We start from the raw sequence: 13,087 nt of genomic DNA, 5'->3' as shown, positions 1-13,087 counted from the left end.
AACCAAGCAGACCTTTTGCTGTTTTTAAAGTTAGAGTGAAGACTTTGTAGTCTTAAAGCTAATTACCGTGCAAGTTCTACGTTAGCAAGAAAGCTATCAACAAAAAACACCAAAATGTGTTGACTTATATGTTTTAATTACTCCATTCTCTATGAACTCAACTTAATATCTCTTAATGCAAACTTTTACAATACTTTTAGCAGTTTTTTTTTAAAGTGTGAAGTTTGTGGTTTTCAAGCTAATTACGGTTTAGGGTCTATGTTGCAAGGAAGCTTTCAACAATATATAACAAAATGTGTTTAGCTTTTTTTTTTAACTTGAGTCCCTTTTAACTCAAAGTAAAATCTGTTAATGCAAATGCTTATAAGACATTTTGCAGTTTTTCAAGTTACAGTGAAGAGTTTGTTGCCTTCAGGCTAATCACTGTTTGGAGTCTATGTTAGCAAAGAAGCTATCAACAACATACACCAAAACTCTGTTTACTTATATATATTTTTTCAACTTCAGTCTATGAGAATTCAAAGTAATATGTGCTAATGCAAATTTTTAGCAGTTTTTAAAGTGAGAGTGTACAGTTTGTTATCTTCACACTAATTACAGCCTGAGGTCTATGCTAGCAAGAAAGCTATCAACAATATACAACAAATGTCTTTGCTTATACGTTTTTTTTTAACTCCAGTCTGTACTAAATCAAAGTAATATCTTTTAGCGCCTTAAAAACTGAAGGCACAACACAGGGACTAAAGTTTCTGCAGCAAGAGGAAAGCAGAATGTGAACACAAATCTCTTGTTAAACACCAACCACAGTACAGGAATGAGTTTGCAGTTCGGAAGTATTCATTAGGGAGTGAAATTAGATTAAGTGACCTGAATGTTTCTGTGTGATTGCATGCCTGTGTGTGTAATTATCTCGTTTCCTTTCCATTCTTCACCATCTGCACACACAATGTGAATGCTGTGTAGATCCAGCAAGCAGCAGATTAGCAACACACAAAATCCAGAGCTGATGCTGGGAAAAAAATGATTTCCCCCCAGGAATGCTTTCAAGTATAAGCAATTTGTCCCACTGTGTTGTTAACAAATGTAATGGAATGTGAGCTCATAGCTAAGTCGTGAACGAAGCTCGGCAGCCGCAGATGGTGCCACCTGTAAAAAAGAGCCATCAATGAGTCCCCATACGCCGCACATATTTGACCTGCTGGATATAAACAGTAGCAAGCGGCATGTGGTTTCACATTCACGCGGAACCAGACATGACATAATGCCGCAGACCAATTTTAAAAACACCCTCTCCCCGTGGTCTTGGTGTGATCATTTGGTTTCAAATAGGAGGCCCAAGCATTCGAAAGATTTTGACTATGGCAGAACAGGATGCACAAACACACACATGCAAAACAGAGCAGGCTGAGGAAGCAGATTACTCTATCTGCACATGGTGCCAGAGGCGGAAACAGACAGGTGTAATTATAGATTGCAAGCACCATCCCGTGACTACACACAGCTAGCAAACACACATGGGACTCTATGCCTCTCCTATACGTTAATTTGTCACCTTTTTTCATTGTTTTTCCTTTTCTGCCTTTGGAAATTTATTGAACCTTTAGAAAAACAAAAAAGTGAACAACAGTGTAACGGTCATTTTGGGTTTCTAGTTCTAGTTCCACTCCAATCATCTTCTAATCTATTTTAAAAGAATTCTCAGTTGTCTTTTAATTAAGATTAAGCCTGTTTTAGCTAAAATCCACAAACTTGTGTTGTTTTTTAGGATATAATTTCTGCAAAGTGGCAGTAGCTCATTAGAAACTCACTTCTGAGTTGTGGGCGGGACTGTTGGTGCAGAGGAACCCAGCACCCCCACCCCCCATAACTGAGCTGTCCACACACTCTCCCACTCTTTGATTACCTCATACTTGCTTCTTTTAATCCACTGAATAAAAATGAGTTTAGGACCAGTCACTGTCTGGATTCCTAGAGCTGTTTATGTGAAACAATCCCACATCATGATCCATCTAACACAATGGTTAATAGTGTGCATCTACATCCATCCATTTATCTTCTTCCACTAATTCGGCACCGAGTCGCGGGGGCAGCAGTCTAGGCAAAGATGCCCAGACTTCCCACTCCCCGGCCACTTCCTCCAGCTCCTCTGGGGGAACTCCGAGGCGTTCACAGGACAGCCGATAAACATAGTCTCTCAAGCATGTCCTGGGGCTTCCCAGTGGAACATACCCGAAACACTTCCACAGGGAGATGTCCAGGAGGCACCCAGACCAGATGCCCGAGCCAAATCAACTGGCTCCTCTCGATGTAGAGGAGCAGCGACTCTACTCTGAGCTCTCTCAAAGGTGACCGAGATTCTCACCCTATCTCTAAGTGGGCGCCCTGCCACCCTATGGAGGAAACTCTTTTCGGCCACCTGTGTCCGGAATCTCATTTTTTCGGTCATGACCATAGCTGAGTACTGGAATGAAGATCGACTGGTAAATTTGCCATTTCTACCAATCTTGCCCCTCCAGGTGCCTCCAGGATAATGGAGTCCCCCGTTTGGGCAGAGATACCAAGAAGGCCGGGTACACCAAACTGTTGTTTGGTCCGTAGGCTGAAACGACAGCCAGAGACCTATACCCCACCTGAAGGCGAAGGGATGTGATCCTCTCGTCCACCGAGTTTAACTCCAACACTTGGCAACTGAGCTAGGGGGTCACAAGAAAGCCCACATTGGCCCGCCACCTCTCACCATGTGGAACTCCAAAATGGTTGAGTCCAACCCCTCTTGAGGGACTGAGTTTCAGAGCCCAGACCGTGCATGGAGGTGAGCCCAACTATATGTAGTCGATAACTCTCAACCTCTCACACAAGCTCAGGCTTCTTCCCTCCCAGAGAGGTGACGTTCCATGACCCAAAAGCCAAGTTCCATGATTGGGGATTGGGACTCAAAGATATCAGTCTTCTCACTGCCACCCAAACCGCATTGCACTGACTGACTCCTTCTGCGCTGTCCAGCAGGTGGTGGGCCCATGGGACAGTGATCCCACAGGACAGTGATCCCACGAGACAGTGATCCTACGTCATTCCTTCAGGCTGAACCTGGTCGGAACCCTGGTCACCAGGCTCTTGCCTGCGAGCCCCATCTCCAGGGCTTGACTCCAGAGTGGGGCCCTAGTAACACCAGTCTGGGTGATGTCACAGAATCTTTGTTTGAATTTCTCATGAAGGGGTTTTGATGAAGTAGTTCTTTTAACTGTTAATTGGTTTTAGACTTGCATGCTCTTCATTTTTAACTCAACTGATGACACCTTTGAGTAAAAAACATTCATTTCTAAACACACTTGTACTTACTTTAAAAAAATTAAAAAAGTTGGATTATACACATGAATGTGTTGCAGCAACTATCTACTTTTTATCTTCTTACAGGAAGAGCTAGAGTGCACTATTCAGGTCCATAAGTCAGAAAGTGCAGGAGGGACAGTTTTATTTGGCAAACTGCAGATAGATAGACAGTCATAAACCACCAGGAAATGCAATGAGCACTACTGCAGCTCTTTCTACTCATTTTCACATATTTTAAATACTATTTTAAATACAGGTGATCTGGTATAGAGCTTAATTAATTCACAAAGCAACCTCTTATTTTGAAACATGATTTGGGAATTAAGTCAAGAATACTCGAAAGCCTGTACTAAGTTGTCCAGTTTCTTCATATAAATGATAATCCGGGACTTTAAGGTGAGCAAACCGGTGTATTAGGCTAACAAGCCCATATCATTACCCCTCCACCACCATGCCGGACAACTGATTAAGAGAATTTCTGCTCAAATTAGCAAATTCGGTAATAACTAAGGTATTGAGCTAAATGTACAATTTAATTATCTAAAATGTTAAGCTTGTTTATTTTGTAAATTTGTACAATGTATTGTTCATATGGAAAAAGCAGCAATTTAATTTGTGTGCAAAGTATTTTTTGAGACAACTCTTTATGTTAACAGTTTATCTACATGATCACCACAGTGATAAAGTAATATAATGCATGTAATGCATTCTGTACAACAAGAAAGTGTGTGTGTGTAAAAGTGTGTTACCTTGCTCATCCAGGACTTGCGTTTGCACATGGCTTTCCTCCTTTTCACGGCCTCCCACAGTCGTCTCTGCCCTTCAACAAAACCAAACCGAAAGGAGACATTTAAAGCTTCGTTAGTGGAAAAGCACACAAATAATGAATCAAATCATTTTTAAAATCCCAAAAGCCTCTCAAGAGGGAAATACCATCTTGAAAAAGTCTTCAACAACCAAGAACTCCCTAAAGAGCAGTGGGAGACTTAAATGAATATTTAAGCACGAGTAATGGGGGTAATTAAATCCCCATTACTTAAGCAGCTCTGTAATCAGGACCATGAGGGTTTTAGTGAGCAAATGTTACTGCTGTAATCTTCAATGGACATTCCAAAGGCCCGGGAACATCACCATCTCTATCTGTTCTTGTTAATCTTAAGTGTCGATATTAAGAATATCAGTTTTGCAGGATCATTTAGTTTCTATTACGTAATGAATTTTTGGTTTAAAAACATTCACCAGATCTGAAAATGTATTCAATTTCCTATCTGATTTCAACTATTTACATCTAAAGGGATTTTTTTTTTTTTTTTTGCATTTTCTGAAATACTTTTACCAGTAAGTATCTTTAACATCCCAGAATTAGCTCAATTTTATGGATTGTAAAGATGCCTTCTCTGTTTTTGACTGAAAAATCTGCAGAAAAATAACTTCTATCCTTAGTGAACAAGCCCAAACGATCATTCTTCTACCTCCGTGCCTTGGTAAGTTCCTGCAATAACGCTTAATTTTTCCAATTCATACAAATCAAATGATAATGATACCATAATTTCGTTTTTTTTTTTTTCGTTTTTTTTATAAATCTAGGCGTGCAGTTTTTTCCAACAAGAAATTCATACAAGAAATTTCACTTTTTTCTGCTGATTTATGAAAAAAGTTGCTGTTAAAGACCAGTCAACAGTGGAAGCTTCTCCTTTAAAGTCCTTCCTGGGGTATTTTTATGTACTTATTTTTTTCTGTCATTGAGAAGACACCACATTTGCTCCAGATCTTCAAATTACTAAAATGTCTAGCATAAAAGAAAAGCTGGTTAAGGCTGGGTCATATTGTGAAAAGGGAGACACTTGGTCTGACACGTCTGTGAGAACATGAGCAATAGTCTTTCTGCTCGGGATATTTCATTTCTCATGATACTCAAGAGCAGAACTTCTAAAAGGTTCTCCCACTGCAGAACTGTAGGCATCATTTCAATATGGAACCAGCATAACAGCCACTACAAATACCTCTTTTTTTAGATTCTTGGAAAGTGGGAATCACATTTAATCATTTTTTACCAGAGAAATTCAATCAAGAAACTACCAAAACACAGAAAAAAGCCTAGAAAGAATCATTGTTTCAAAAGTTTAACATGACAAACTCTTAAAATGTATTAAACACTGAAAAGGGAGCAGTGGCTTTCAGTTAGTTGGGTAGACATTTATTTTCATACCAAAAAATTGGGAAAAAAATGTTGCATAGCTAACAAGAAATGCTGGAACTTCTGAGAAACGTAATATTTCAAGAATATTTCTGCTGATGGAGACCAAATTTATGATTTTGCCATAGTTTCTGGCAACATTAAAGAACGCATTGAATCATCTTTTGATCCATTTCCAGTGTTCCTAGTGTTTTTTTAACAACAATTATTCCATTTGTAGCCAAAATTTTAAAAAAAATTGTGTAGTTTCTAAGACATAGTTTCTGCAGAGTGGCATAAGTTGTGGGCGGGACCTTTGGTGCAACCCGCCCCTCCTTCTTGTCTCTTTACACACTCTGTCCTGCTAGCTTACAGCCTCTCACGCTCCCAAAGTAACATTAGCAGTGCAACAAAAATGGTGAGCAATGGTGACCAGTCATACAGTTTTGAGCCAGTTTATCAGATGATTAAAACACAGATGTTCATGGATCTATTTGTCTACAAGTGGATTCATCAGAATGGAGCAGAACAAGGAAGTTGTGGCTTGCCGTTTTAATAATGTGCCAGCTTTTTTAAACAGCATTTTGTTTGTCTGCTCCTGATTTATAGTGATTTAAATAAAGAAATACTTAGAAATGCTATTTTAAGCTCAATTTTCTTTATATATATGTCCTCCATCATCAGGAAAAAAACACAAGAACATGTTAAAAACAGCAAAAATACAACTTATCATCACATCTGAATTGCAGTCCACTTTTTAAAACTTACCAGGGCGACCCATCCCGATCTTCTCCAAGTCTTCATTCTTGACGTAGTCGAAGTGTGACAGCCGTGTCACGTTCAGGTCATCTTGAATCCTCAGGAAGTACTGCTGCAGCTGCACCTCCATCAACAGCTCCAGCAGCCATTCCGTTCCCTCCTCACTCTGCATGCTGCCGCCCAGTCTCTGGAAAAAACAAGACGCAAGGAGCAAAACTAGATTTAAAGTCAGTCAAAATCATTTAAAAGTGAAAAATAAAACGGTTTTCCATTAGTTTTGTGTAATTTATTGAAGCAATGTTTAAAAATCGTAAACTTATGTGTAAAAAAATGCCTAAAATAACATTTCCATATTTGATATACTGACTTTGCACCTTTGAATGTGACGAGACAGAAAATTTATGCTCTTTAAAATCTGCTTTGATAGATTTTTCCACCTGTCTAAACGCTCAAGTCTTAAAGTCAAGTGCTTTCAAACACCCACACAAATGCTGGAATAGTACTGGATGTACAGAGGAGAGGGACCTACAGAATAAACCTGTGACTGCACAGGACAAATGATATAAAAATACATTTAAGGTGGTTTGTTCTATGTGCAAAAGCAGACACTTAAGATTGACTCAAATAAAGAAATAAATAAAGCTATCTCATGTCCAAAAGGGGAAAGGATCAACTAATTTTGCCAACGTTATTCGATACCCGTCTATGCAACAAGGAGTCGCTGCATCAGTCTGCAATGTCAAAACACAAACCCCGTCTTAAAACATCATCCATCACTGTCAGCACACTCTGCTCCAAGCAGCCCGGCATGCAGCTGAAATCCACCTTAAACCCAGAGGAGCAGCTCCAAACAGCTCTTGGTCAAAAATTAGGCTAAATTAGGAGGGAAAAAAACTGCACCTGCTGCCGACGTTTCTGTCTGACAGAGGAGCTGCGGATCCAAACAGACACGGTCCACAACACAGAACTAAAAAAATAACATAAAATAACCCCCCCCCCCAACCATTCTGGATCTGCAGGGAATGACAGACGGGGCTGTCGTCACTTCATGAGAAACACTTCCACAGAGTCAATGGGGAACTTCCTGTGCTGGTGAGGGCCAGGTCAGGAGGTCGCCGGGGTCACAGCTTCCTCTCTGTCACTTAAACGTTCTAAATGGGCTTTGGTTAAAGGTCGGCGCCTTTTGTTTAATAAGAGAGCGGCTTCAACACTGAGTTTTACAAGTGAAGTCTACCAATCAGAGGCGAAGGCTTCTGTAAGACCGCCGTGATGTAGATCGGTCCAGAATGGACGAAAGTGTGTAATCCAAAAACTCCAGTAGTGTTTTTTACATGTTCTTGTACCATTTTTTTCATAATGGAGGACATTTATAAAAGTATTTAAGATTATAACTGTTTGTCCGAATATTTCTTTATTCAAATCGAGATGGATCAGAAGCAGACAAAAACCAACCATTTGAAAAATCTCTCCGTTATGGCGCTACAACTCAAAAGTCTGCATTTTCCTCATCTAAACTGGCATCTGGCTCTAAACTGTACAGCTGGATAGTTCCAATAATGCTCGCCCTTTTTTTGTTGTATCGCTAATGTTAGCTTGTGGTTGTGAGGGGCTGTAAGCTAGCAGGAGAGAGTGTAACCAAAGGGATGATGGGATACGCACCAACAGTTCCACCCACTAATCTCTGCAGAGACTATGTCCTGATTTAGGCTAAAAATGGCACAATCATAATTAAAAAATACTTGAGAATGATCTTTCTCTGTGGTAACCTTTGAGAAAAATTCTTTCTATGCCAATTACTGACCCGCGGTAATACGACCGCGACCGCCTGGTGGCATCGTGGAGTGATCCAAAGTGCCAGTGGTGCCTGTGGCTCCAAGACCGACCACAGCTGCAGTCATTCCAATCCACCTCCATACTTTGAATTTTGCTGCGTCATGCCAGACTGTTAGGAGATATGCCACAGTCAGTGTGGCTGATCCACCGCTGGCAAAACTGAGCTGTGCAGCCCTTAACAAGACGATCAAATACTTTTCATTTTTGTGTATTACTGGTCATTTGCATTCCCACGGGTCATATCTCCAGCAGCTCCATGCGGGGAGCAGACACCACAGTTGTGCTCCTTACCCGATCCTCCCCGGCAGTCAGCGGGGAAGTGTTATTTCTCCAGACGGTGCCAAAGACGCAAATCAGCTTCCTCCCGGGCCTCTTTCCATGGCAGCACGGTTGCTGATGTCTGGACGGTTAAAATAAAGGACACACTTATGTGTCAACTTTTTTTTTTCTTCTAGATTCTAGAGTCTCAGCACAGAAGTAAACACCTCAACTCCTTCCTTTTACCGGAAACTGAGGCACCTGCTCCATGCAAATTTTTGTTTCACTCTCCAGTTTTAGTTTCTTTAGCAGTTTTTTTTTCTCTCAAAACTAGAAAACTGTGCAACAAATAGCGAAAAGTCCTCCAAAAATTTGTCTAGGATAATGATGGCTTACGTAAGCCTCATCCTTTTGGAAGATTTCCTGGTTTTAGGATTTAGTGACGTGTGTTTTTGGTAAGAAAACTGAAAAAAATCCAGTGTTTGAGCTCTATGTAGCTACATTTGGATTCCTTTCACATTTTATCCACTTCATCAGGACATGTTTTTAAAAGAAAAGCTACAAAATATAAAACTAGACTAAAAATATATATTTTTAAAGAGTTCATAACATAAAGTCCCAGCTGGGAATTGTTTCCGGGCTAAGTCACAGTCGCATATCTCCTGGCCAAAACTATGTCCTCCATCCGATCTGTTTTGCTCCAACATCCTGCTGCAAGAACAACAACAGCCCTCCCAGAGGAGAGATGAAGTCCAGAGGCTCTCTCATGCACCAAAATCCTGTTGTATGCCTTTTTTAATCAAACCCTGGAGTTAATATTATCACAAAAATGATCCAATCTTTCTGCTAAAATAGGAACAGAACTTACTCGGTACACATGGAAGTGTGCCAGGAAGGGAAACGTCTTCTTCAGCTTGTCAAATCGCCGCATGCTGCTTTCTATCCTCTGGAAGGTTACAGGTGGGAAAGTAGCGGCGGTAAAGGCCTCGTCCTTTAAACAGTCAGGCTTTTGTGGAAGGAGTCTGCGGGGAAAGACGGAGGAGCACATTCTGGACCCGCACACGAGGCTCCGGACCCGAGAGGGGGGAAGGAAAACTTCCGGCGACCCCGTAAATAAATCTGCAGCGTTTGACGGCGGGGAAATCCTTCCGTGAGCCCCATTGAGGAAATCGAGGAGTCGCGGAAAGGTTCGGATGCGTGGAAGAAGACGCCGCTGCTGCCCGCTGCACGGCTCAGCGTGTGCGCCTCCCAGGCAGCAATGAGGGGCAGGGATCTGAAGTTGCAGGAGTCACTCCGCCTTCCTCCCCCTCCTGGCTCTCCTCTCCTTCTCTCCGGCTTTGCGCGTGCAGCCGCCGACTGTTTGCTTTTCCGTCCCTTCGTGGAGCATGGCACTAAAAATAGGAGCGACTTCTCCCTGATTCAACTGCTCAGCAGTTGGGGGAGGGGGAGGCTCGAGAGTGACCATCTCCGGTTTCTGAATTTCGGATGTACCCTTTCCAGGTGCCACGTTCATTCCCTAGTCCAAACTTTGTCGTTCTTACATCCTCATCAACTCAGTTTTTTCTTTTTCTTCTTAAATTTTTCCCCCCTTCTCCCTGCAGTGGGCGAGACGCTGCACGCTGGGCCAGAACAGCGGCCTGAAGGAGGACAGAGGCTTCATGGTATTCAGCATTTGATCTGGGGCCAAAGGGGTCACGTACAGCGGCAGGATGGGGAGCTCGCTTCCTATGATGCAACCCCTCCCGAACACACAAACACAAGCACCAACCTACAACCTCGCCACAGTCTACTCCCTTAGTTATTTTCTGAAAGTCTTTTCAGAGATGGAGCCAGAAAGTAGAACATGGAAATAACTATTTTGGTAGTTTACATGTAATATATAAAGTCAGTGACAAAAAGTGCTCATTTTTCAGGAAAACAAAAACAAACAAAGAAGTCGTTTCTAACATGTTCTTGTGTCAGTTTTCTGATTGAGGACAAATGCAAAGAAAATTAAGCTTAAATTTGCTTAGTTTTCTTTATACATGTCCTCCATCATGAGAAAAACACATTTTTCATTAGAGTGGGTCTTTACATTCTTGCCATCACATATTTCTTCTTTTACTTCCTGAGAGCTGGTATGAAAATATTTGCATTTTCTTCTTTATCTGGTGCTGCTTTTTTTATTTTCTGCCCACAATTTTTAAAAAAAATGTTATCTCCGATTGTACGCTGAAATCTGTCAACAAACTTTTACAATTTGCCCTCAGACTCTGAATAACTTTTTGTTCCAAAGATTTTTCTACATCCTGCAGCTGTATATTACTTTATTAAACAAAAAATTGAAACAAATAAGCAAATGATGACTTTGACACTTTTGACTAAAATAAAAAAAGAGTACCCAGGAAAAAAAAACGGTATTTGATGTAACCAAGTATCTAAACATAATATACAGGAGAGGATTTGTGCTAAAAATAAAAAATAAAAATCAATCATTTAGGCATGTGGTTTTGCATATAATTTAAATAACTAAATAACATTAAAAAATAAATAAATAAAAATAAATAAATGCAAGTCCCAATTCAGAAAAGGTTTAGATTTATTTGAGTTTTATTTTTGCCACTTCTAACAGGTAGTTTTAAAATAAATAAGTGAATTTAAATCTACAATAAGAAAAAAAAGGAGCCATCTCAAGAGCTGACGGACTGATAGGAGAAAATGTCAAACCAAAAGAGCAGCACAGGCTGATTTATCCTTCGCCATTAAAAATCAGAAGGTCACCAGATGATTGGTGGCTTTAAATCAATGGAAGGAATGTGTCACATCGCCTGTCAGCTGCTCCTCACTAAGGGGATTAAAGCAATGATTAGTTGGTCAGCATGTAGTTCTAAAAACATCCACTAGAGGGCGGCAGATGTTGCATCCAACCTCATTCCAAAAGGTCCTCATTTTTAACTTTTATTTTCAAGTTTTATAATTTTTTCATGTACTTTGAAAGGTAGATGCAATGACACATGATTTAAATTTAAAGGAAAGTAACACAAAAAAACATAAGAATTCATAACTGTTCAAATATAAATATTTTTTGGCAAGTTTAAGCCTCAAATTGGGCCCAAAAATAGATGTTTTGCTTGTTTTATTTATTAAAATGTGTTATTCCACTGACATGTTTAATTCTAGATCATCTGCATGTGGATTAATGGAAAAATATTATTTTTTTATGTTTGCTTAATTTCTCATTTTTTCATATTTTTATTGCATATTTATCACACATATGATATTAAATATACTACACATATTTATAACATATTTTACTATAATTTCTATTATTATGTTTACACACAACTGTTACAAAATCTAAAAGAAAATATAATTACAATATTTAATTTAAAATAAATTTAAAATTAAAATCTAAAAGCAGCAACAAAAAAAAAGTTAAACACCAAAGTAAAAAGTAACGCATGTAAGGATTTCTTAGAACGAATTAAGGTTAATATATGGCAGGTTGTTTCTTTGACGAGTTATGCATTTTTTTGTCATCCTAGTTCTTTAGGAGCCACTGCTCTGCATGTTTGACATGTTTTCTGAGGCTTGGCAGAGGCCTGACGGTGAGTCACAGCCATTTGAATTGAGCGTTGCAGACAAATATATGAGTATAAGTGAAATAAGTAAGGCAGACGGTCCTGAAGACCAGAATTCAGAAACTCTGGTATAGAAAAAGTCAAATAAGGAGAAGCCAAGTTCCTCAGAAAGACCAAAACGTCACCGATCTACCAAGAAAAAAAGTAAAATCTCGACTTAATGACAGCAGGGCTGCAACATGACAGGACACAGCACCGAACTGCGTCAGTGCGAACCAAAATCAGCTTTTCGGCAGAGAAACGGGTCATTTTTGTTGTTTATTTGTCTTTAACACCCCAACACATTAGGCTCATTTGTGATGTCAGCTGTATATACACCCAGGCATGCAGAGGCAAGATCTTAAACTGACGCACAACCCTGAGCGTCAGTTTATTGTATCCCAAAATAAAGTTTCAAAACTCTTGCTTTAACCAAATAAAAGCCCAATGCATCAGAGATGGAGGTCGGCAGACCCCTGATCTCCCGGATATTAACCATCTGCCAACGTCTGGCCTCCTAAATCCTCTGCTGTCCGCGGCGCCTCGTCGTTCAGCCGTAGGAGGACACGCTAGATGATAAGCTGCACGTAAACAGGATGAATAAATAAAAAAACAACTAAAAAAGCTTTTAGGCCAAGACGGGAGCATATGTGTGGCCCCCACCCTCCCCGATGCATCACCAAAAGGCTGTTTACTCAGCCTGACCCACTCTGAGTAATACCCTTCAACCAAAAACAACACCTCATGAAAATAACCCCCTCCCTGATGTGAAAACACTCGTGATCTCCTAAAGCTGGTAGAGCAAAGACAATTAAGAATAGCTGTATTTTTAAAGAAATATTTACTCCTCCAACTAAAAATATGGCAGAAAACATGGAGGGCTTAAATCCAAACAGAAGAAGCTCAACTGTTTCAATCCTCTTTTCTGCCCCTGCTGGGCTTGTTCTACAACTCCATCGGTTGTTTTTTTGCCTCTTTTCTAGGTTATTGATGCGGCTAAATAGTGAGCCCCCATCTTTAGGACAAAAGCTGCAGCTGTGGGAGGATACTGATCTGATTCAGCCACCAGAACAGCTGCAGACTCCACTGGGTTTTAAACGGAGCATCCAGACTAAATTTTTTTTTTTTTTAT

General features: G+C 40.2%; 1 protein-coding gene and 1 long non-coding RNA gene across 3 annotated transcripts in view; one reads left to right on the top strand and one right to left on the bottom strand.

Moving 5' to 3' along the window:
• Window positions 1–13,087, bottom strand: part of LOC112147140 (activated CDC42 kinase 1) — a 51,751-nt gene that overhangs the window by 34,972 nt on the left and 3,692 nt on the right. Inside the window, exons 1-3 of one of the 2 annotated variants that reach the window (XM_024273283.2) lie at window positions 9,225–10,156; window positions 6,275–6,452; window positions 4,080–4,150 (exon numbers count right to left, since the gene is read on the bottom strand). In XM_024273283.2, the coding sequence (XP_024129051.1) occupies window positions 4,080–4,150; window positions 6,275–6,452; window positions 9,225–9,404 (429 nt within the window). In that variant the 5' untranslated portion in view covers window positions 9,405–10,156. Of the gene's footprint in view, window positions 1–4,079; window positions 4,151–6,274; window positions 6,453–9,224; window positions 10,157–13,087 lie in introns of those variants that run through there. The other variant, XM_024273285.2, reaches the window with a different exon arrangement.
• On the top strand, window positions 1,997–3,349 carry LOC118599982. Its single transcript, XR_004949539.1, has 2 exons — window positions 1,997–2,812; window positions 3,004–3,349. It is a non-coding gene; the product is annotated as an uncharacterized LOC118599982 (long non-coding RNA).

The sequence above is a fragment of the Oryzias melastigma genome, linkage group LG17, assembly GCF_002922805.2.
Source record: "Oryzias melastigma strain HK-1 linkage group LG17, ASM292280v2, whole genome shotgun sequence".
NCBI lineage: Eukaryota > Metazoa > Chordata > Actinopteri > Beloniformes > Adrianichthyidae > Oryzias > Oryzias melastigma.
The sequence above is the reverse complement of the archived record's forward strand: the minus strand, read 5'-3'. Positions and strand labels throughout refer to the sequence as shown.